The sequence below is a fragment of the Heterodontus francisci genome, chromosome 13 (genome assembly GCF_036365525.1).
Source record: "Heterodontus francisci isolate sHetFra1 chromosome 13, sHetFra1.hap1, whole genome shotgun sequence".
NCBI classification, from domain to species: Eukaryota; Metazoa; Chordata; class Chondrichthyes; order Heterodontiformes; family Heterodontidae; genus Heterodontus; species Heterodontus francisci.
In genome coordinates this window covers 109,810,616-109,834,444 of record NC_090383.1, presented here as the reverse complement: position 1 = coordinate 109,834,444, position 23,829 = coordinate 109,810,616, and the positions used below count along the sequence as shown (strand labels likewise).

Genomic DNA, 23,829 nt, shown 5'->3' with positions numbered 1-23,829 from the left:
TATGAGTGTGATGCAGTGGGGGTACAAATGCCTATTTAAAAATTTTCCCAGTCGCTAGTCTAGTTGCATAATTAAGCAAGTACTTCAATAATTATAAGAAACAGATGTGAAATTAGAGGTGCAAAATTACAATTTCGAAAGGAAAAGAGTACATAGAGCTTGTTCCTTTTAATATATTAAAATAGGGCACAAAATGAAAAAAGGGAGAAATTCAGTTATAGCAAATGGGAATCTACTGAATAGAGTTGAAGATTATACTGGTGACAATAAGCAAACACGAACAAAGAAAAAAACCAAATCCATTGTATAGAGAAATTTCGGCAATCTTTTTATTTTTTTTTAAAATTTGCCTGACTTACCAGTATCTGCTGAGCTGTCTCAGTTTGTTGTGTGATTTATAGCAGCACGCCAAGCATATCTTGATGAAAACCAAAAAACATGATACAAGCATTGTGACAAAAGTAAATAACGTGATGCAGCATCACGTGACATAAAATTAATATGTTACAAGGTTCTATGAGATACCTGGGCTAGATTTCAAAATTGGTGCTTGGCTATCTTAAAGGAGCAAAAAAGGCTGGGTTTCAAGGAAAGGGAGAAAATATCTTCAGTATAAAATATTTCCCATTTAAAAACAATTGAAGATGGAATCTCCTGCTTCTTCTCCCATGGCGACCTTTCTTTTCTGAATCCAATTGAAATGAGTAGTTTCCAACAGATGAATATTGGAAACCCTTATAATATTTGCCACATGAACAGCATTGGATGTGAGCAAAGACATGAAATGACAAGTATCCATGGAATGAGAAAACAGTTTACTAAACAGGAGGCATTTCCTGACAGGGAGGACTATACACCAAATTATAATCTATTCCCCTTTAACAAAAACTGAATGAGGTATGATAGGTTAAGATAGCCAAGCACCACTTTGAACTGTGCCTCAGATTACTGACAATCTTATCATGTCTCTAAAATGATCATAAAAACAAACTTTAGGAGATGTACAACTGCATATACTGTACCATTTACCCCATTGGCAAAATGTTCCATCACAAAAATGCAAAAAAACATATCAAACTGCCAAGTATACATTTTATTTATAACTTCCCTAAAATGTCAAAAATATTTACATTTAATCATTTTATATACGTTAATAAAATGTATGAAGATCCATTACAAAATTAAAATGAGAAACATTTGCCTAAAAACAAAAATAGCAGTTACAATACTCCATATGGAGCTACAGTTCCCCTTACAGACCATTTGTTCATGAAATGTTAAAATAATTTATATAAATTATTTTCCGAAAATTAGATGAACTTCAGAAATTCACTCAGTTCTGTATACTGTATAACTCTTTATATATAAACTGCATCCAAGTATTAAATTGATAAAACAGTAAAACTTTTCACTATTTGTGTCGGTTTACTTTTCTGCGTGTGACTGGCTTTCGAAACACTGGGATCAGCTTTTTCCTCTTATAACGAAGTGTCATCTTGTGTTCTACGGACCCATCATCATCCTCTGCTCCTCCTCTTTTACTGGATAGTGAATCCAAAGGACTTGCTAAAGGAGAAAGAAATTCAATTTCCACTGGTGGAGCTGTCCATGAAGCCGCCTTAGTTGTTCTGTCAAAACAGAAACAATCCTCATGTCAAAACACACTGAAGCTTCACAATTGTATGCAGTTTCAATAAAAATTAAGACCGAGTTTAAAATTTCAATGTAATATAGAACTGTAAACTGCAACCACAATCTTCCTCTGCCCCCGCATGGTTATTTTTGAAGCATTAAATAATGTCACCTGGGACTCTTTTTCACTCGGAGTCTTGTAGTTCTGCTTCTGGTACTTATTTTCTCCTCATGTTTTTTACTTTTCTCCTCTTCCTGTTTAATTTTCATTACTTTGGGGACATCATCCTCCATAACATGCAAGTCCTGAAGTGCAGAAAAGTGAAACTTTGCTTCAACAAAGTATTATTTTTCTCACAAAAAATATATCATCTATTATGTAGCCAATTATCCTCTAGACTATTACTACTACTAAACTAAGGTACATTTACCAAAGCCAATAATTGTTTATTTCTAGGTACAAAGGTTTGGCGATTACAATTAAAAAGGAAATTAGGCTACCTAATAACGAAAGGTCAAGTCTTGTCCAAAAGTTAAAACATAAACCAGGAATGGAGAAATAAAATCATCCATTCAGCCCAGTCAATTCCTTTATTGCATAAACTCTCCCAACTTGCATATTTACATTTGAGGCGCTATTTAAAATTAACTCTTTAGCCCATAATTTAATTGAAGTAGTTTTATTTTAAATGCCCAGTTTAGTATAGGTTTAAAAGAAATAATCTTTAAATAGATCCTAAGATGCATTTTGTTTACCTGCTCTTTCACTATCTGCAAGGTTGCTTTGCCAGTTTTTCTTCTGGACCTTGTTAGAGGTGTAGAAAAAACAAACTCTGGTGGCTGCTGCACAGAAGACTCCTGCAACATTGCTTTCTGAACTATTAAAAAATAGGAAACAAAATCTGTTAATAACCACCAGCATATTAAAAACAACTTCATTATATTCAGCAATGTGAAATCCCAAACACATTTAACAGTATTAGGAAGCTTTTAAAACTCTCAGTGATCTACACATACAAAAATGCAATGCAGTAGAACATAGAATTCTTCACAAATCCATAATGTGTAACCTGGAGAATTCAACATCCTACTGGGACTTAGATAAAAGTTTTGTTTCTGCAATGGAACTTGGATAGAGACATTCCATTTAGTACTGTATTATTGTGTAATTATTATTATAGATGTTCATTTATGTCAATAAATATCTCCCATGTTCAGTGTCATGATTTCATTAGAGGTACTAGTCAGAGTGTGAATATTGTAATTTTCATGGCAGATTGTGCGAGAATTGCGAATGGTTCACCACCCACAAGAGGGTCACTTTTATTTTTAAAAAGGTGCTCAAGTTGAGTCCATTTCACTAGATGTCCCAAAGCACATCACAGCCAATGAAGCAGTTTTGAAGTCACAATGGAATATAGGGAAATGTGACAACCAATTTGGGCGCAGCAAGATTTCACAAACAGCAATAAATGAGTTGATAACTTATTTTAGTGATGATGGTTGAGGACAACTATTAGCCAGGGCACAAGAGCTACAGTAGAAAAGATCTCCCACCATTTATGATTAGATAGCTCTAGATAAAATGAATAATTCACTATGCGGTGGGGAACAGCACCTTGGAATAAGATATCTTAAACAGATTCACATCATTCAGGGTGCATCTTGACTGGTGCACTTCCCCATCATATCATAAAGTGGGAGGGGTGGCAGTTTTGATTAAGGAGAACACTGCTGTGCTGGAGAGGATATCCCAGAGGGGTCAAGGACAGAATCTATTTGGCTAGAGCTGAGGAACAAAAAAAAAAAGTGCAATTACACTGCTTGACGTAGTCTATTGGCCACCAACTAGCAGGAAAGATGCAGAGGGACAAATTTGCAAGGAAATTACAGAGAGGTGCAGGAATTATAAAGTGATTATAATGGGGGACTTTAATTATTCGAATATAAACTGGGATAGTCGTAGTGCAAAGGGAAGAGGGGGGCAAAAATTCAGGAGAATTTGACAGCGGTATGTTTTCAGTTCAACAAGAAAGGAGGCACTGCTAGACCTAGTTCTTAGGAATGAGGTGGGCCAAGTGGATCAAGTGTCAGTAGGGGATAGGAATCGTATCATAAGGTTTAGGTTGGCTACGGAAAAGGAACAATCCTGAGTAAGAATAATTAACTGGGGGCAAAGCCAACTTCAATGGGGTAAGAATGGATCTGGCCCAGATAAGCTGGAATCAAAAGGTTGGCAGGCAAAACCGCAATAGAATAGATGACTGCCCTTGACATGAAGGCAGCATGTACTGAGTATGGCATCAGGGAGCCCGAGCAAAACTGAAGTTAATGGGAATCAGGGGGAAAACACTCTGCTGGTTGGAGTCATACCTAGCGCAAAGAATGATGGTTGTGGTTGTTGGAGGTCAATCATCTCAGCTGCAGGACATCACTGCAGGAGTTCCTCTTAGGCCCAACCATCTTCAGCTGCTTCATCAGTGACCTTCCTTCAATCATAAGGTCAGAAGTGGGGATGTTCGCTGATGATTGCAATGTTCAGCACCATTCGCATCTCCTCAGGTACTGAAGCAGCCCGTGTCCATATGCAGCAAGACATGGACAACATCCAGGCTTGGGCTGATAAGTGGCAAGTAACATTCATGCCACACAAGTGCCAGGCAATGACCATCTCCAACAAAAGAGAATCTAACCATCTCCCCATGACATTCAATGGCATTATGATTGCTGAATCCCCCACTATCAACATATTAGGGGCTACCATTGACCAGAAACTGAACTGGAGTAGCCATATAAATACCATGGCTACAAGAGCAGGATAGAGGCTAGGAATCCAGTGGCGAGTACCTCACCTCCAGACTCCCCAAAGCCTGTCCACCATCTACAAGGCACAAGTCAGGAGTGTGATGGAATACTCCCCACTTGTGTGAATGGGTGCAGCTCCATCAACACTCAAGAAGCTAGATACCATCCAGGACAAAGCAGCCCGCTTGATTGGCACCCCATCCACAAACATTCACTCCCTCCACCACCGACGCAGTGGCAGCAGTGTGTACCATCTACAAGATGCACTGCAGCAACGCACCAAGGCTCCTTAGACAGCACCTTCCAAAGCCACGACCTCTACCACCTAGGAGGACAAGAGCAGCAAATGCATGGGAACACCACCACCCCCAAGTTCCCTTCCAAGTCACACACCATCCTGACTTGGAACTATATCGCCGTTCCTTCACTGTCGCTGGGTCAAAATCCTGGAACTCCCTTCCTAACTGCACTGTGGGAGCACCTATCCCACATGGACTGCAGCGGTTCAAGAAGGCAGTTCACCACCACCTTCTCAAGGGCAATGAGGGAGGGGCAATAAATGCTGGCCTGGCCAGCGACACCCACATCCCATAAAACGAATGAACAAAAATACCTCTTATGTCACAGAATCATTACAGCACAGAAGGAGGCTATTTGGCCCATGGTGTCTACACTGGCGCTCCAAAAGAGCAACTTACCTAGTGCCCCAGCTCCGTAGCCCAGTACATTCTTCCTTTTCAGATAACAAATCCAATTCTCTCGATTGAACCTGTCTCCACCACACTCTCTCAGGTAGTGCATTCCAGATCCTAACCACTCACTGCGGGAAAATGTTTGTCCTCATGTCATCATTGCTTCTTTTGCCAGTTACCTTTAAATCTGTCTCCTTTTGTTCTCGATCCTTCCACCAATGGGAACAGTTTTCCCCTATCTACTCTGTCCAAACCCTTCATGATTTTGAACACCTGTATCAAATCTTCTCTCGACCTTCTCCAAGGAAAACAGTCCATGTAACTGAAGTTCCTCATCCCTGGAACCATTCTTGTGAATCTTTTCTGCATACTCTCTTATGCCAGTCCATGTAACTGAAGTAACTGTTGGAGATGGTCATTGCCTGGCACTTGTGTGGCGCTAATGTGACTTGCCACTGATCAGCCAAGCCTGGATGTTGTCCAGGTCTTGCTGCATTTCTACATGGACTGGTTCAGTATCTGAGGAGTTGCAAATGGTGCTGAACATAGTGCAATAATCAGTGAACATCCCCATTTCTGACTTCATGATTGAAGGAAGGTCTTTGATGAAGCAGCTGAAGATGGTTGGGCCTAGGACACTACCCTGAGGAACTCCTGCAGTGTTGTCCTGGACCTCAGATAATTGACCTCCAACAGCCACAACCATCTTCCTTTGCGCTAGGTACGATTCAAACCAGTGGACAGTTTTCCCCCAAATTCCCATTGACTCCAGTTTTGCTAGAGCTCCTTGATGCCATACTCAGTCAAATGCTGTCTTGATGTCAAGGGCAGTCACTCACACTTCACTTCTGGAATTCAGCTCTTTTGTCCATGTTTGAACCAAGGCTGTAATGAGGGCAGGGGCTGAGTGGCCCTGGCAGAACCCAAACTGAGTGTCACTGAGCAGGTTATTGCTAAGCAAGTGCTGCTTGATGGCACTGTTGATGACACCTTCCATCACTTTACTGATGATTGAGAGTAGACTGATGGGGTGGTAATTAGCCGGGTTGGATTTGTCCCGCTTTGTGTGTAAAGGACATATCTGGACATTGCAGGGTAGATGCCAGTGATGTAGCTGTACTGGAACAGCTTGGCTAGGGGCGCGGCAAGTTCTAGAGCACAGGTTTTCAGTATTATTGCTGGAATGTTGTCAGGGCCTGTAGCCTTTGCAGTATCCAGTGCCTTCAGTCGTTTCTTGATATCATGCGGAGTGAATCGAATTGGCTGAAGACTGGCATCTGTGATGCTGGGGACTTCGGGGGAGGCCGAGATGGATCATCCATGGCCCTTCAGGCTGAAGATTGTTGCAAGTGCTTCAGCCTTATCTTTTGCACTGATGTGCTGGGCTCCCCCATCATTGAGAATGAGGATATTTGTGGAGCCACCTCCTCCTGTTAGTTGTTTAATTGTCCACCACCATTCATGACTGGATGTGGCAGGACTGCAGAGCTTAGATCTGATTCGTTGGTTGTGGGATCGCTTAGCTCTGTCCATCGCACGCTGCTTACATTCTAAGACAGAAGGAAATACATTCTACAAGCTATTTTAATATCCAGTTTACGTGATAATGCAATTCATAGCATAGGTCATTCTGTAAAACTAATTGCAGACTTTTGAATATCTATTATGCTCCTTTTGTAGAATGCTAACATTTTGTGGTATTTGCTTTCAAGGGAAGACTATGGAATGGCACATAGAATTTCAGCATTGTTAGTTTTGGAGATAAATGAAAATCTGATGTATGGACAAAAACAGTGGCGAGATTTTTGCTCGAGCACTCCTACTGCATGTCTTAATTGCACATTAGAAACTGCGTGCCCAGTCTGCAACTTTCCATCTATTAAGAGTGATACATGGAAAGTCACATGTATGTGCTGGGTATGAGCAATTTCTCAATATACATTTCTTGCATGCACCAGAAGCACTGAAGCAGAAAATCTCCCCTTTAATTTTATGTAAGCCTTGTAAAGGTGCTAATGATGATAATGTGGACTTGTCAAATTAGGTTTAACTTGCTGAAATAAGAGGGAACAAGACAACCTTAAATGTAAACAAACTGAACTTGCAAGTTCTTATTTCCATAACCATAAACTTTTCCATGACTCTAAAATTACTTCTAGAATGATGTCCAAAACTGTACACAGCTTCTGAATCAGAAGAAATGATCTGTGCTTTTTAAACCTTTTCCCACCAGTAATCCTGCTGTTAAAGACCAGTGTATCTGCGTCCCTAGATCACCCAGTTCCTGCTCTCCACTGGGAACATTACCAGATAGAGTATATAGCTGTTCTTTTCCTCAAATAACTACTGCTTTACATTTATCTATGCTGAACTGCATTTGCCATGTATTTCCAGATTTTTTTCATTAACTTATTAACTCACAGGATGTGGGTGTCCAGCATTTATTGCACTCGAGAAGGTGGCAGTGAGTCAATCAACAGATGGGAGGGGATACAAAGATTGGGGTAATTGGATTTTTTCAGATCTGTAGGACATTGGTTAGGATGCTGTTTAGAGCATCACTTTCTGTTCCTCATTTTAGGAAAGATATATAGCCGTGAAAAGGTACATCAAAACTGTAGAGCAAAGATTCACTAGAATACTAGGAATAAATGGTTATTGCTGCATTTACAAAGAATGGCTTGAAAAATTATCTTCACACTGAAACACAGAAGACAAGAAAGATGAAAAGGTTTTGAAAGGTTAAATAGTGAAAGGGTGTCTCCACTGGTTTGGAGATCAGCAATGAGGCAAAAATTTAAGAATGCAACTAGAATCTGATGGAGGAGCACGCGATGTTAGAAAATCCAAGCTACTCATTAATGTTATAGTCTTGACCAGTTTCCCTATTACTGATGTGAGACTACCCTCCAATCCTCTGGGCCAATGCTAGTTTCAAAGAGAAATCTAATGCAGCCAATTCCTCTATTTCAGCACAAATCTCCCTCAGGTTGTGCTATTAACTTTTAAGTCTGATCAAATCTTTTAATATAGTTTCCTTAATATTTAAATATACACTCATTAGCGGTTCTTCCATTGGTATTCCTTCATCTTCCTGTGTCAATATAGGCAAAATACTTGCCAAGCAATACCACCATTCCTTACTGTCCACAAGAGTTCTTTGCTTGTCCACTACTCCAATATACTCTCTAAACTCTAACTTGCATCCAGCCTGATACTAAGTGTTGATCACCCATCAGCTTTGTTCTTGCTGACCTTCACTGGTTACCGGTCCCCAGTTCCTTAAATTTAAAATTCCTCTCCTGAAACCTCTGCCTCACTTTCCTCCTTTAAGACACTCCTTAAAACCTACCTCCTTGACCAAACTATTCGGATATCTACTTATGTGGCTCGCTTTGTTTGATAAAATTCCTGTGAAGCACCTTGGGATGTTTTACTACTTTTAATGCACTATATGAAAGCAAATTGCTGTTGTAAAGGACAAGGTCAATATAGATCATCTTTGGGCGGGCACCTGGTTAAAGCTAGAGTAATTTGGTACGAAATTGAAAATTTCATTCAAGGCCAGCAGGATTGCTAGTGTGGGAAATGACACAGCAAGAGATGATAGTCTGAGGATGACACTAAGGTACATTGTTGGGACAGAATGCTTTCACTCTGCTTCTAACCCTTGCTACACGTAACACGATGGTGCTTTAATATGGATGAGGGCACCTACAGCAGTTACCATAGCACTAAAAGAACACTCTCCTACATGCACACCAGTGATAAGGGTACAAAACCTGGAAATCCACTGGAACCAAAAATGCAACTGCTATTGTAATCATTAGGATGCCCCTCAAATGATTTCAGACTCACAGCTGCTATATGCTTCCAATTTTTTTATTCGTTCGTGGGATGTAGGCATTGCTGGCCAGGCCAGCATTTATTGCCCATCCTTAACTGCCCTTGAAAAGGTGGTGGTGAGCTGCCTTCTTGAAACGCTGCAGTCCATGCGGTGTAGGTACACCTACAGTACTGTTAGGAAGGGAGTTCCAGGATTTTGACGCAGCAACAGTGAAGGAACAGTGATATAGTTCCAAGTCAGGATGGTGTGTGACTTGGAGGGGAACTTGCAGGTGATAATGTTCCCATGCATCTGCTGTCCTTGTCCTTCTAGTTGGTAGAGGTTATGGGTTTGGAAGGTGCTGTCTAAGGAGCCTTGGTGCGTAGCTGCAGTGTATCTTGTAGATGGTACACATTGCTGCCACTGTGTGCCAGTGTTGGAGGGGGTGCCAATCAAGTGGGCTACTTTGTCCTGGATGTCGTCGAATTTCTTGAGTGTTGTTGGAGCTACACCCATCCACGCAAGTGGATTACATTGAAGGAATTATCTTACTGCAATTGTACTTTAGTAGAACAGTTTCATTCATGTTGGTCACTGGAAAGGATTCATGAAAGATGCACAAATCACAAAAGCCAATGTTGGGATTAACTGAAGTGAAGGATAATTCAACTGACTCAAAAGTTGATTCAGGGTGATCAATGATGAATGACAAGAATGATTCCAGTTATTGCAGAAAGAGTGAAACGACTAAAACTTAATTTTGCTGGAAAAAAGATAAATGTGGAAAACATGATGCAGGTGTTAATTAGAACAACTTGCTTCCTCTCACCCCCAGTAGTCAAAAAGTGGACTGAACATGCAAAGGAGCTAACCAAGGACTAGCTGGAAACTTAAAAAGGAGCTGGATTGAGAAATGAATCAAGGATTAGAGTGTTATTTAACATGGGGAGGGGAACTCAGAGGAAGAAATTAAATGTCTCTGATCATCTGGTGGCTTGAGAGGAGAATAATTATGCCTGGTTCTGGACAGAGTGGGCTTGACGGGCTAGAATTTTTTTCTCGCTATTTTGTTTTAATGTAAAATATCAACATAACTTCCCAAGTTCAGCTGGTTAAGACAACAAGTAGAAGACCTACATATGCCAACAAGGGCCTGGATTCATTTCTCAGCCTGGGCTAAGTTAACTATCTGGTCTCAGCCTGAATACGAATTTGTTGCAACATTGACCCATAACCCCCATTATGCCACAACATTCAAAGAACAAAGAACAGTACAGCACAGGAACAGGCCATTCGGCCCTCCAAGCCTGCGCCGATCTTGATGCCTGCCTAAACTAAAACCTTCTGCACTTCCGGGGACCATATCCCTCTATTCCCATCCTATTCATGTATTTGTCAAGATGCCTCTTAAACGTCGCTATCGTACCTGCTTCCACCACCTCCCCTGGCAGCAAGTTCCAGGCACTCACCACCCTCTGTGTAAAGAACTTGCCATGCACATCCCCTCTAAACTTTGCCCCTCTCACCTTAAACCTATGTCCCCTAGTAACTGACTCTTCCACCCTGGGAAAAAGCTTCTGACTATCCACTCTGTCCATGCCGCTCATAACTTTGGAAACCTCTATCATGTCGCCCCTCCACCTCCGTCGTTTCAGTGAAAACAATCAGAGTTTATCCAACCTCTCCTCATAGCTAATGCCCTCCAGACCAGGCAACATCCTGGTAAACCTCTTCTGTACCCTCTCCAAAGCCTCCACGTCCTTCTGGTAGTAGGGAGCAGAAATTAAGAAAAAAAAACAACTGGATTCATGCTCTTAATCACAATCCAGCAGCTTTGAAAGTGCATATTTCCAAACATTGGATAAGGATAAAATTAAAGGAGACTTATCAAAGTCAGTGGAAAGCCCAGATTATGGCAAAACTGTCAGGAATTTCCCACTTCCTACATAAGAAGTATGGACTACTATGGATACATATTAGTACTCTGCATTGCTAAATCTGAATGTTATGATTCTATGCTGTGTGACAAGCATATAGACACAGAAGAAAGGCATTCAGCCCATTGGGTCTTTGAAAGAGCTATCCAATTAGTTCCACCCCCCTGCTCTTTTCCTATAGCCGTGCAAATTTCACCTTTTCAAGTATTTATCTAATTACCTTTTGTAAGTTATTACAGAATCTGTTTCTATCACCCTTTCAGGCAGTATATTCCAGATTATAACCCACTGTGTAAAAAAGATACAACGGTGATCTTCCAGGGCCTCCTTTATATAGATGTAAACGCTATAGAAACGCCACTGCCCCAGTTGTTCACACAGACAGTCTCAGATCTGATCATCAGTGCTCTTCTGATACTGCTGATTCACTGTGAAGTGATGGTGGGACCGGGGACAATTGGATTCTACTGCACTGTGAGCAGGAATACACAGAATTCAGCAGGGTCTGCTCCTGGAATGAAGCAGTAGCAAGATCAAGTAGGAGCCAGTGATGGAAATGAGGGATGAACTGGTAGCAGGACACATCGCTTTTTTTACTAAGGGAATGGACCTTCACTGTCGGGGGAGAAGAAAAAGGAAAGTGACTTTTAAGGCAGTGGGAATCCAGAGAAAAATTAAGACTATATATTTTTTTCTGGCTTTGCTTATAATCTGCGCTCATACACGGAAAATGGCCACTTGGGCACTTTACTCAAGAGTGTCCCATGCCAAGTGAACCATATCGCAAGCAAGCAGTCAATGCTTTCAGAAGGGAGAAAGAAAATTGGTGCAAAAAGGGGAATTCCTCCCAAAAATAATTAATGCAAATTTACTTCCACTAAATAGTTGTGATACACTTCACCCTACTACTCTAAACACAAAAGTGGTGTACTTCCGTACAAGTTAAAAAAACATACAAGTGAAAAAATCATATCGCTGACAATGTTCTACATCGATGGTTCTGTCCACTATCCTCACTCAGCCAGAGTATAGTTCCCAGTGTATTTATTTGTGTGTGATTATTAAGCAAATGAGGAATGCTTTACAACAGAAGTAAAAGAGGTAACATATTAATGCTAAATGTTCATGTTTCATGCCAACAGTAAAACATTCCACATTTTTACAAACTGAGCTGCTAACTGAACTATGGCTTGCCTTAATTTCATTTTTTGTCTGTAATATCTATTTGGTTGACTAAAATAAAACAGAAAATAGGCTTACCAATTAGTTTGGTGCCTATAAAAAGGTTCAAAATACACTTGAACAAGCACAGTTAAAGAGCTCAAGCCAAAATTACCTTTCGACTTTCTTGATGACCTTGTGAGAGGAGGCGAGAAAGCGTAAGAATCCTCTTCTGCTAAAATTATTGCCTGCGATTCAGAGCCTTTACAGGGTCTCCTTCTGGTTGGTTTGTGGGTAAGAGTTACTGTAAGCTGTTCCTCTTGCCTGCCATCCTCAATATCATCTTTAACAACAGGCTTTGGTGTTTCTTTGATTGAAACAGACTGCCCCCTTGTCTGAGAATTAGCAGGCAAGGTTATCTCTACATTTGAAGTCAGTTCAGTAATGTTTTCTGGAGCCACAAGGTGGGCATCTTTTGCCCTACTTCTGGTAAGTCTGCTGGGTGTAGGTGGCAACACAGGCACTTGTTCATCAACCACCAATGTTGAAAGTGGGTCGTTTAGTAGGGCATGAACTTCAGAAAGTTTCCTACTTTTCTTTCCAGCAGAACGATGAGAAATAGGTACGATGTCAGCTTGTTGACTTATTGGCGTTTTCAAAGGATCATGCAAGATGCGCCCTGTATCTGCTTTAATAGCAACACTTCTCCTTGTGGATCTCAAAACAGGAACAGTTTCAAGATGCTGAATGAGTGGCATTTTGGCAACAAGCAAACTACTTTCCATGACATTCGTTCTATGAGTGATAGTTTTTCTGGAGGACCTTGTAATAGGATGAACGGAGTCAGATTTTTGATCAAGTGGTACACCCTTAGGTTCAGCCATGTTATTTTTCAGGATCTCAACCACACCTGTAACAGCCTTCCTTGTACTCCTTCTTGGTGTTGCAGTTATTTCCATTTTAGGTTTAACTTTCTGTATTTCTACTAATACCAATTCCTCATTATCCAGAGTATTGACTTCAATCAATGTATTACTTTTTCCTCTTAAGGACTTTGTAGGTGTAGCCACTTGCTTAGTCCTGATAGCTTTGCCAACGATCTCCTCAGACTCATCCATTTGTTCTTTCTTTACTGTCCTGCTCTTAGACTTACTCTCACTTATTACTGGGGTATCTATCTGAACAGGTAAGCAGATCAATTCAGACAATTCTACATTTGACTGACCTCCTTTAAGAACCTCTATTGAATTATCTGTTATGGCCACTTTAATTGGTTCAGTCACATAAGGCAATGCTTCAGCCAGGTTGTGTTGATCTTCCAATGGTTCTTTAAGAACCAAAGAATTGTTTTTTATACATGTCTGCTCTCCACTTTCAAAAGCATTACCCTCTGGAGTCTCTTTATTGGGTTCGCTAATTTTAGTTTCCATTGATTCAAATGGAATTGCCTTTTCATTCTCAATAGGAGGAGGCTGATGATTTGTCTCTGTAGCTGTTAACAATTCAATAGTCTCATCTCCATCATTGCCTTCTAACATTAAAGTGAAGTTTTCGTGAATATTATGGTGCTCTTCAACCTCAATAACTTCATCTTCAGCTTCGCTCACAGCTTTTACTGCATTGTAGGACTGCTCTGCAAATTCCAAGTCACACTCTCCAGCAAGTACAACTGGCTCATGCTGCTTTGGCTCTGCAGAAGCTGCATGCCAAAACCCCTCCCTTGGGGACTGCACTTCAAATCCATCACCAACATCCTGTAATCAGAAAGTAGGAGTTTTGAACAAAAAATATTTTACACTAGTAATTCCACAAATCATGCATATTTTGACATCCTTCAAGTACATCAGATTGCAAAGAGGAATTCACTGCACGGTTTATTTTAATACACTTATACTAACTTGTATAGAACACTGGTTTGTCCTCAACTGGAATACTGTGTCCAGTTCTGGGCGCCACACTTCAGGAAAGATGTGAAGGCATTAGAGAGAGTGCAGAAAAGTTTCATGAGAATGGTTCCAGGTATGAGGAACTTCAGTTACGTAGATGGATTGGAGAAATTGGGACTGTTTTCCTTGAACAGAAGCTTGAGAAGAGATTTGACAGAGGTGTTCAAAAATCATGAGGGGTCTGGACAGAGTAGATAGGGAAAAATGTTTCCCATTGGTGGAAGGATCAAGAAAAATAGGGCACAGATTTAAGGTAACTGGCAAAAGAAGCAATGCTGACATGAGAAACAACTTTTTCACACAGTGATTAGGATATGGAATGCACTGCTTGAGAGTGTGGTGGAGGCAGGTTCAATCGAGGCATTCAAGAGGGAATTGAATTGTTATCTGAAAAGGAAGAATGTGCAGGGCTATGGGGAGAAAGCGGGGGAGTGGCATGAGGTAAATTGCTCTTTTGGAGAACCAGCGCAGGTACGATGGGCTGAATGGCCTCCTGTGCTGTAACAATTCTGTGATTCTGTAAATACCTTCTCACAATGAGAAGAAATTTGCAATAAATGTGGCCTAGCCAGTGTCACCCACATCCAGAGAACAAATTAAAAATGAGCAGGGATTGGTCAACAGTAGAAAAGATCCAAGAATAGGACAAAAACCTGCCCATTAACCAGTCCAAGGCACACATATACAGCCAGGAGGGCAAGTGTGGAATGGGGTGACACAGGGATTCACATAGTAGCATCTCATCTTCCTAATTTACATTAGTGACTTGGGTTCAAAAACACAGTGACAAATTGGAGCCAATACCAAACCAGGGGAGGTGGTTGATTTGGAGGAGATAGTGCAGGAAGAACAAAATGATTTGGGCAAAATGGACTGTACAACATGAGTAGTTTGTACGTTATCTGCTCATTTCAGATCATCAAGATTCCAGATTACCATCAGATATTCAACCATATTTCCCATCAAAGTTGTGCAATTGATGATTATGTCAACCCTCAACAATCTGGATTGACAGACAGATAAGAAGAAATTGGAGATGCAATACATTGACATTTCATGCCTTGAAGGGGATGGAAAGATGCATGTGTGGCTACCAAGGGGTCCTATAGTTTCCCTCTAATTTGGGGGGGACAACCTTTTCCTTGGTACGAAGAAGTTGAATGAATGAGGAACAGCTTGTGTAGTTAGTCAAAAAATTCATAAAAGTCAGACTATAAATGGAGAACATTGTTCAGTTTACCTGCAAATGCTGAGTGTTTACAGGAAGCAAAACTGTAAGTGGTTCATCCTGTGTACACACAGCATTATTGTCCATTATTACAACATCACTTTCTTCACTTCTTGGTAACACAGACCCATTTTCTTCACATCTTGATGGTGTATCAGGAATGCTCTCATCGTCAACTACAATCACCACAGCTGGAAAAGAAAAATGTAAAATTTGATAAACCCAATTCCCGTTCTGCTACTTAAATGCAAAGTAAACAAAACTAAACATTTAATAACTACTGTAGCTTTGTAAAGGGGCCTTAGACTTTGATGAATCAAGCTGTTTAGCTGTCCTCTACATTTGAGCACCATAAGATTCAAAAGGTTCAACAATCCTCTTTTCATATTGGTGCACACTGATGACAGGTCTTTTTCTCAACCTTCCCGCACCCCCTTGCCAAAAAGATGATCCATCACTGCAACAATTTCTATGGCTCTCAAAAACAGCAATATAGAAAACATCTACTTTCCCCATTTTTAAAACATTATGGGTCAAATATTTATATTTCTAAATTAAGGATTGTTTACATTTAGGTGTTATATTACCATTGCAAAAGCATTCATATTGAAATACAATGGCTAATCGAGAAAATGCAGCCTCCTGATGGGCTGTAACCACAGCCCTTGGTGGCCAAGTCTCAGATTTTTCCCTTGCTTCCTATGGGGAAAGCTGCTGGCACTCCTCCAGTTGAAATGAGGAACTGTATGGAAAATCATGTTAATGTTCTGCCATTCAATAGAGCATGGCTGATCTGTGTCTTAACTCCATTTATCCTTCTTGGTTCTGTAATCCTTAATGCCCTTGCCTAACAAAAACCTATCAATCTCAGTTTGACATTTTCAGTTGCCCGCATGTCAACAACTTTTTGGAGGACAGTGTTCCATATTTCCACTATCCTTTATGTGAAGGAATGCTTCCAGGCTTCACTGCTGAATGGCCTAGTTCTAATATTAAGGTTGTTGCCCCTTGTTCTAGACTTTGTCACTAGAGGAACTAGCTTCTTTATCTACCCCATCAACTTCTTGGATCACCTTAAACATCTCAATTATATCACTCCGATAGATCTTCTATGTTGAAGGGAATACAAACCTAATCTATATAACAGTTTCATAATTTAACCCTTTGTGCGCCAGTATAATATTGGTGAATCTGCACTGCAACCCTTCCCAAGGTCAATATATTCCTGCTGAGGTGCAGTGCCCAGAACTAAATGAGGTACTCCAGATGGGGGTCTAACCATAGTTCTGTACATAGTAACATAACTTTCACCCATCCGTTGCAAAGCATGTACACATTGTAACTTTAACTTCACATGTTCAATAGAATTCAATTTTACAGCAATTAAGACAAACGCCAGCAGGCAATATACAACAAGAACTAGGTTTTGATTTTTGATCAGCCACACGTCCAACAAACACAGAAACCGATCACCATCTTTAAGAGTCTCCAAATAAAGGTACAGAAAAATCCATGTAGGCAAAAGTTTCTGTTTGAATAATTTGGAGTGTGCACTTTCTTCCTGTAAAGCTCACTCTCCACTTATCCAATTCAGAGAGTTTAGCTGTGGAGGATTAACCAAATAGGTTAATAGAGGGGGCGAGAAGAATGGGGTGGCGGGGGGGGGTGGGTGGGGAAGAGCAGGGGTGGGGAACAATTACTTTGCTGGGAGTGTACTAAAGGCCTCCAAATAGTGAGGGAGAGATAGAGGAGCAGATATGTAGGCAAATCTTAGGTGTAAAAATAATAGGGTAATAATAGTTGGAAATTTCAACTTCCCCAATATTAACTGGGATAGCCTTAGTGCAAAAGGTTTAAAGGGGGCAGAATTCTTAAAATGCATCCAGGAGCGCATTTTGAGCCAGTATGTAGAAAGTCCTACAAGAGAAGTGGTGGCACTGGACCTAATCTTAGGGAATGAAGCCAAACTAGTGGTAGAAGTGTCAGTCGGAGAGCATTTCAAGGATAGGTGAACATAACTCTAAGATTTAAGGCAGTTATGCAAAAGGACAAAGATGGACCGGCAATAAAGGTACTGAATTGGGGAAAGGACGATTTCAATATGATAAAACAGGATGTGACCAAAACGGACTGGGAGCAGCTACTTGTAGCAAAGTCTACATCAGACCAGTGAGAGTTATTCAAAAAGGAAATAGTGAGAGCTCATGGCCAACATGTTCCCGTAAAGGTGAAGGGTAGGACCAACAAGTCCAGGAACTTTGGATGTCAAGCAATATAGAGGATTGGATAAGGAATAAAAAGGAGGCTAATGGCAGATTCAGAGGGCTGAAAACAGTAGAGGCCCCAGAGGATTATAGAAAGTATAGGGGGGTACTTAAAGTTATTTGGAGAGCGAAGAGGGGGCATGAAAAAACACTGGCGGGCAAGTTAAAAGGAAAATCCCAAGACGTTTGATAAGTATATTAAGGGCAAGAGGATAACCAGGGAAAAAGAGTAGGGCCCAGAGTGGCAATCTGTGCTTGGAGCCGGAGGACGTAGATGAGGTTTTGAATGATTACTTTTCATCTGTGTTCAATATGGAAACAGATGATATAGGTGCAGAGATCAAGGAGGGAGATTGTGATATACTTGAACAAATTATCATTGAAAGGGAGGGGGTATTAGCAGTTTTAGCAGGCTTAAAAGTGGATAAATCCCCAGGCCCAGATGAGATGTATCTCAGGCTGTTATGTGAGGCAAGGGAGGAGATTGCAGGGGCTCAGACACATATTTTCAAATCCTTTCTAGCCACAGGAGAGGTGCCAGAGGACTAGAGGACAGTGAATGTGGAACCATTATACAAGAAGGGTAGTAGGGATAAATCAGGTAATTACAGGCCAGTGAAGCTAACATCAGTGGTAGGGAAACTACTGGAAAAAATTCTGAGGGACAGGATTAATCTTCACTTGGACAGGCAGCAATTAATCAGGGACAGTCAACATGGCTTTGTCAGGGAGAAATCAAAACAAATTTGATTGAATTTTTCGAGGAGGTGACTAGGTGTGTAGATGAGGGTAAAGCAGTTGATGTAGTCTACATGGACTTCAGTAAGGCTTCTGATAAGGTCCCGCATGGGAGATTGGTCAAGAAGGTAAGAGCCCATGGGATCCAGGGCAATTTGGTAAATTGGATCCAAAATTGGCTTAGTGGCAGGAGACAGAGGGTGATGGTTGAGGGTTGTTTTTGCGATTGGAAGCCTGTGACCAGTGGTGTACCGCAGGGATCGGTGCTGGGACCCTTGCTGTTTGTAGTGTACATTAATGATTTAGACGTGAATATAAGAGGCAAGATCAGTTGGTTCGGAGATGACACGAAAATTGGTGGTGTCGCAAATAGTGGAGGAGGAAAGCCTTAGATTACAGGATGATATAGATGGGCTGTTAAATTGGGCAGAGCAGTGGCAAATGGAATTTAATCCTGAGAAGTGTGAGGTGATGCATTTTGGGAGGTCTAACAAGGCAAGGGAATATACAATAGATGGTAGGACCCTAGGAAGTACAGAGGGACCTTGGTGTACTTGTCCATAGATCAATGAAAGCAGCAGCACAGGTAGATAAGGTGGTTAGGAAGGCATATGGAATACTTGCCTTTATTAGCCAAGGCACAGAATTTTAGAGCAGGGAGGTGATGATGGAGCTGTATAAAACGACGCGAGTTAGGCCACAGCTGGAGTACCGTGTACAGTTCTGGTCGCCACTCTATAGGAAGGATGTGATTGCACTGGAGAGGGTGCAGAGGAGACTCATCAGGATGTTGCCTGGGCTGGAGCATTTCAGCTATGAAGAGAGACTGGACAGGCTAGGGTTGTTTTCCTTACAGCAGAGAAGGCTGAGGGGGGATCTGATTGAGGTATACAAAATTATGAGGAGCACAGATAGGGTGGATAGGAAGAAACTTTTTCCCTTAGCGGTGGTGTCAATAACAAGGGGGCATAGATTTAAGGTAAGGGGCAGGGGGTTTAGAAAAAACTTTTTCACCCAGAGGGTGGTTGGTATCAGGAACACACAGCCTGAAGGGAGGTAGAGGTAGGTACCCTCACAACATTTAAAGAAGTATTTAGTTGAGCACTTGAAAGGCCATAGCATACAAGGCTACGGGCCAAGTGCTGGAAAATGGGATCAGATACGTGTTTGATGGCTGGCACGGACACAATGGGCCGAAGGGTCTGTTTCTGTGCTGTATAACTCTATAACCTTATGAGAGGGGGAGGCGGGGGAGGGAGAGAAAGCAGGCGAGGGGGAAAGATAGAGAGAGCATGGGTTTACGAAAGGGAAGTCATGCTTATCTATTCTAAAAACTCCAGTAGATTTGTTAAGATAATAGAATAGGGCGGCACAGTGGCGCAGTGGTTAGCACTGCAGCCTCACAGCTCCAGGGACCTGGGTTCGATTCCGGGTACTGCCTGTGTGGAGTTTGCAAGTTCTCCCTGTGTCTGCGTGGGTTTTCTCCGGGTGCTCCGGTTTCCTCCCACAAGCCAAAAGACTTGCAGGTTGATAGGTAAATTGGCCATTATAAATTGTCACTAGTATAGGTAGGTGGTAGGGAAATATAGGGACAGGTGGGGATGTTTGGTAGGAATATGGAATTAGTGTAGGATTAGTATAAATGGGTGGTTGATGTTCGGCACAGACTCGGTGGGCCGAAGGGCCTGTTTCAGTGCTGTATCTCTAATCTAATCTAATCTCATAAGGGAGAACTAGCGAATGCTGTGTATTTGGATTTTCAGAAGGCTTTTGATAAGGTCCTACATAAGAGCTTAGTGTGCAAAATTAAAGCACATGGGATTGGGGGTAATATACTGGCATGGATTGAGAATTGGTTGGCAAACATAAACCGAGAGTAGGAATAAACGGGTCTTTTTCCGGGTGGCAGGCAATCACTAGTGGGGTACCGCAGGGATCAGTGCTTGGGCCCCAGCTATTCACAATATATATTAATAACTTGGGCGAGGGAACTAAATGTAACATTTCCAAGTTTGCAGACGACACAAAGCTGGGGTGGGGGGGGGGGGGGGGGCGGGGTGGGAATGTGAGCTATGAGCAGGATGCAAAGAGGCTCCAATGTAATTTGGACAACTTAGGTGAGTGGGCAAATGCATGGCAGAAATGCAGTATAAATGTGGATAAATGTGGATAAATGTGAGGTTATCCACTTTGGTTGTAAAAACAGAAAGGCAGATTATCTGAATGGTGATGGACTGGGAAAGGGGGAGGTGCAATGAAACCTGGGTGTCCTTGTACACCAGTCGCTGAAAGCAAGCATTCAGGTGTAGCTAGCAATTCGGAAGGCGAATGGTACGTTGGCCTTCATTGCAAGAGGATTTGAGTACAGGAGCAAGGGCGTCTTACTGCAGTTATACAGGGCCTTGGCGAGACCACATCTGGAGTATTGTGTGCAGTTTTGGTCTCCTTATCTTAGGAAGGATGTTCTTTCCATGGAGGGAGTGCAAAAAAATTTACTAGGCTGATTCCTGGGATGGCAGGATTGACGTACGAGGAGAGATTGGGTCGACTAGGCCGACATTCACTAGAGTTAAGAAGAATGAGAGGGGATCTCATAGAAACCTATAAAATTCTAACAGGACTAGACAGGCTAGATGCAGGGAGGATGTTCCCGATGGCTGGGGAGTCTCTCAGGATACGGGGAATGCCATTCAGAACCGAGATGAGAAATTTCTTCACTCAGAGGGTGGTGAACCTGTGGAATTCCCTACAGCAAGAGGCAGTGGAGGCCAACATCAAACATATTCAAGAAGGAGACAGATTTATTTCTTAATGCCAAAGGAATCAAGGGATATGGGGAGAAAGCAGGAACAGTGTACTGAATTAGACTATCAGCCATGATCTTTTTTTGAATGGCGGAGGGGGGGGGGAGGGGGAGGAGAGAGAGAGAGCGGGCGGAGGGGCAGAGAGAGAGAGCGGGCGGAGGGGCAGAGAGAGAGAGCGGGCGGAGGGGCAGAGAGAGAGAGCGGGCGGAGGGGCAGAGAGAGAGAGCGGGCGGAGGGGCAGAGAGAGAGAGCGGGCGGAGGGGCAGAGAGAGAGAGCGGGCGGAGGGGCAGAGAGAGAGAGCGGGCGGAGGGGCAGAGAGAGAGAGCGGGCGGAGGGGCAGAGAGAGAGAGCGGGCGGAGGGGCAGAGAGAGAGAGCGGGCGGAGGGGCAGAGAGAGAGAGCGGGCGGAGGGGCAGAGAGAGAGAGCGGGCGGAGGGGCAGAGAGAGAGAGCGGGCGGAGGGGCAGAGAGAGAGAGCGGGCGGAGGGGCAGAGAGAGAGAGCGGGCGGAGGGGCAGAGAGAGAGAGCGGGCGGAGGGGCAGAGAGAGAGAGCGGGCGGAGGGGCAGAGAGAGAGAGCGGGCGGAGGGGCAGAGAGAGAGAGCGGGCGGAGGGGCAGAGAGAGAGAGCGGGCGGAGGGGCAGAGAGAGAGAGCGGGCGGAGGGGCAGAGAGAGAGAGCGGGCGGAGGGGCAGAGAGAGAGAGCGGGCGGAGGGGCAGAGAGAGAGAGCGGGCGGAGGGGCAGAGAGAGAGAGCGGGCGGAGGGGCAGAGAGAGAGAGCGGGCGGAGGGGCAGAGAGAGAGAGCGGGCGGAGGGGCAGAGAGAGAGAGCGGGCGGAGGGGCAGAGAGAGAGAGCGGGCGGAGGGGCAGAGAGAGAGAGCGGGCGGAGGGGCAGAGAGAGAGCGGGCGGAGGGGCAGAGAGAGAGCGGGCGGAGGGGCAGAGAGAGAGCGGGCGGAGGGGCAGAGAGAGAGCGGGCGGAGGGGCAGAGAGAGAGCGGGCGGAGGGGCAGAGAGAGAGCGGGCGGAGGGGCAGAGAGAGAGCGGGCGGAGGGGCAGAGAGAGAGCGGGCGGAGGGGCAGAGAGAGAGCGGGCGGAGGGGCAGAGAGAGAGCGGGCGGAGGGGCAGAGAGAGAGCGGAGGGGGAAGGGAGAAAGGGGGTAGAAAGAGAGAGAGGGGAAATAAAGGGGGGAGAAATACAGAGGGGAGAGAAAGAGCTGGGGGAGAATAACAGCTGAGGGGGAGAGGGGGAGAAAAATAGCAGAGACTGAGAGAGGTGGGAAAGAAAGAGGGGTGGGGGGAGAGAAACAAAAGAGGGAGACGACAACACGGGGGGGGGGGGGGGGGAAAGAGACTGAGACGACGACGATAAGACGGGGGTGGGGGGACCCAACAACACGGGGGGGCGGGGGAAGAAGAGAGAGAGAGCGGAGGGGGAGGGGGCAGAGAGAGAGAGAGCAGAGGGGGAGGGAAAGATGGACATCTAACCAGAATACTCTGCTTCACTACATCAAGTGTGTGGGCAGAGATTATCTACTTATGCAAGCAAAAACAATGCCAGGTGTGTCACTGAATCAGTTTTCAATATAGTGACCCTGGCACACAAGCGTTTGTTGACGATGTATAAACAATTAATTTCTTCCCCCCCCCACCACCCTTGCAAGAGCTCGACATGAAATTTCCCCTTGATAGGGAGGAGTCAACATCTAGATCATCAATTTAAGATTGCTATCAAGAGAGTGAGGAAAGCAGTTTTACTTTATGCAGAGGATTATTGGACCATCTGATGCATTGCACAAGAAGCAGCTGATGCAGAGAGTACACATCATTTCAGAGAACTTAAACCATGAACTCCCAAGGAGATGTGTGTAGAATCTAAATACTTATGTAACTACACAATACTGGTGTTGCACAAATAAGCTCAAAGACAGCAAATTGGGCCATTCTGTTTATTGGACTGACAGTCATTTTTACACATTTTTGTTCAGAAGGTATCTCGCTGACTTGGAATTCACAGAAAAAGTCACTCCAGTTGTTTTCAATTATTCCTTGTAAACAAACCTGTTGACTGTAGATGCTGCAGCGAAAAAAAATTCAAAACAATAGCTTACCTACAATAGTAAGCTAGTTTTATTTAAACTGGAGATGATAATTTTACACAGAAGTAATGAAAGGAATTACACATACGTTCAGCCTCTGTAGTGACCGGGTGGATCTCACTCTGGAACAATCCTTCCTTTTCCTGTGGTACATGAGACAGCTGTTGTTCCTCAGACATTTCTGGATGCATGCCTTCACTGTATAGTCAAACAAAACCAAGGCAAACATAGAATTAACAGCACAGAAACGGGTTATTTGGTCCAACTTGTCTCTACCATTGTTTTATGGTCCACACGAGCGTCCTCCCACCCTACTTTGTCTAACCCCATGATTAGATCCTTTTATTCCTTTCTCCCTCATATACTTACCTACCTTCCCTTTAATGCATTTCTGTCATTTGTCTCAACTACACCATTTTGAAGTGAATTCTGCATTTAACCACACCGAGTAAACAAGTTTCTCATGAATTCCATCCTGGATTTATTGGTGACAATGTTTTACTTATGGACTCTATCTTTGTATTCCCCACAAATGGAAACATCTGGGCTATGTCTACCCTATCGATCCTGTTCATAATTTTAAAGCCCCTCTATTAGGTCATCCCTTAGCCTTCTAATCAGAGTTCTGATGAAAGGTCACAGACCTGAAACATCAACTCTTTTTCTCTCCCCAGATGCTGCCAGACCTGCTGAATATTTCCAGCA

At 43.1% G+C, this 23,829-nt stretch overlaps 1 protein-coding gene across 1 annotated transcript in view; it reads right to left on the bottom strand.

Moving 5' to 3' along the window:
* Window positions 1–302: 302 nt before the first annotated feature.
* Window positions 303–23,829, bottom strand: part of ahctf1 (AT hook containing transcription factor 1) — a 124,349-nt gene continuing 100,822 nt past the window's right edge. Inside the window, exons 31-36 of the mRNA XM_068045406.1 lie at window positions 23,213–23,322; window positions 15,240–15,418; window positions 12,229–13,807; window positions 2,389–2,510; window positions 1,805–1,938; window positions 303–1,628 (exon numbers count right to left, since the gene is read on the bottom strand). Of these exons, the coding sequence (XP_067901507.1) occupies window positions 1,412–1,628; window positions 1,805–1,938; window positions 2,389–2,510; window positions 12,229–13,807; window positions 15,240–15,418; window positions 23,213–23,322 (2,341 nt within the window). The 3' untranslated portion in view covers window positions 303–1,411. The remainder of the gene's footprint in view (window positions 1,629–1,804; window positions 1,939–2,388; window positions 2,511–12,228; window positions 13,808–15,239; window positions 15,419–23,212; window positions 23,323–23,829) is intronic.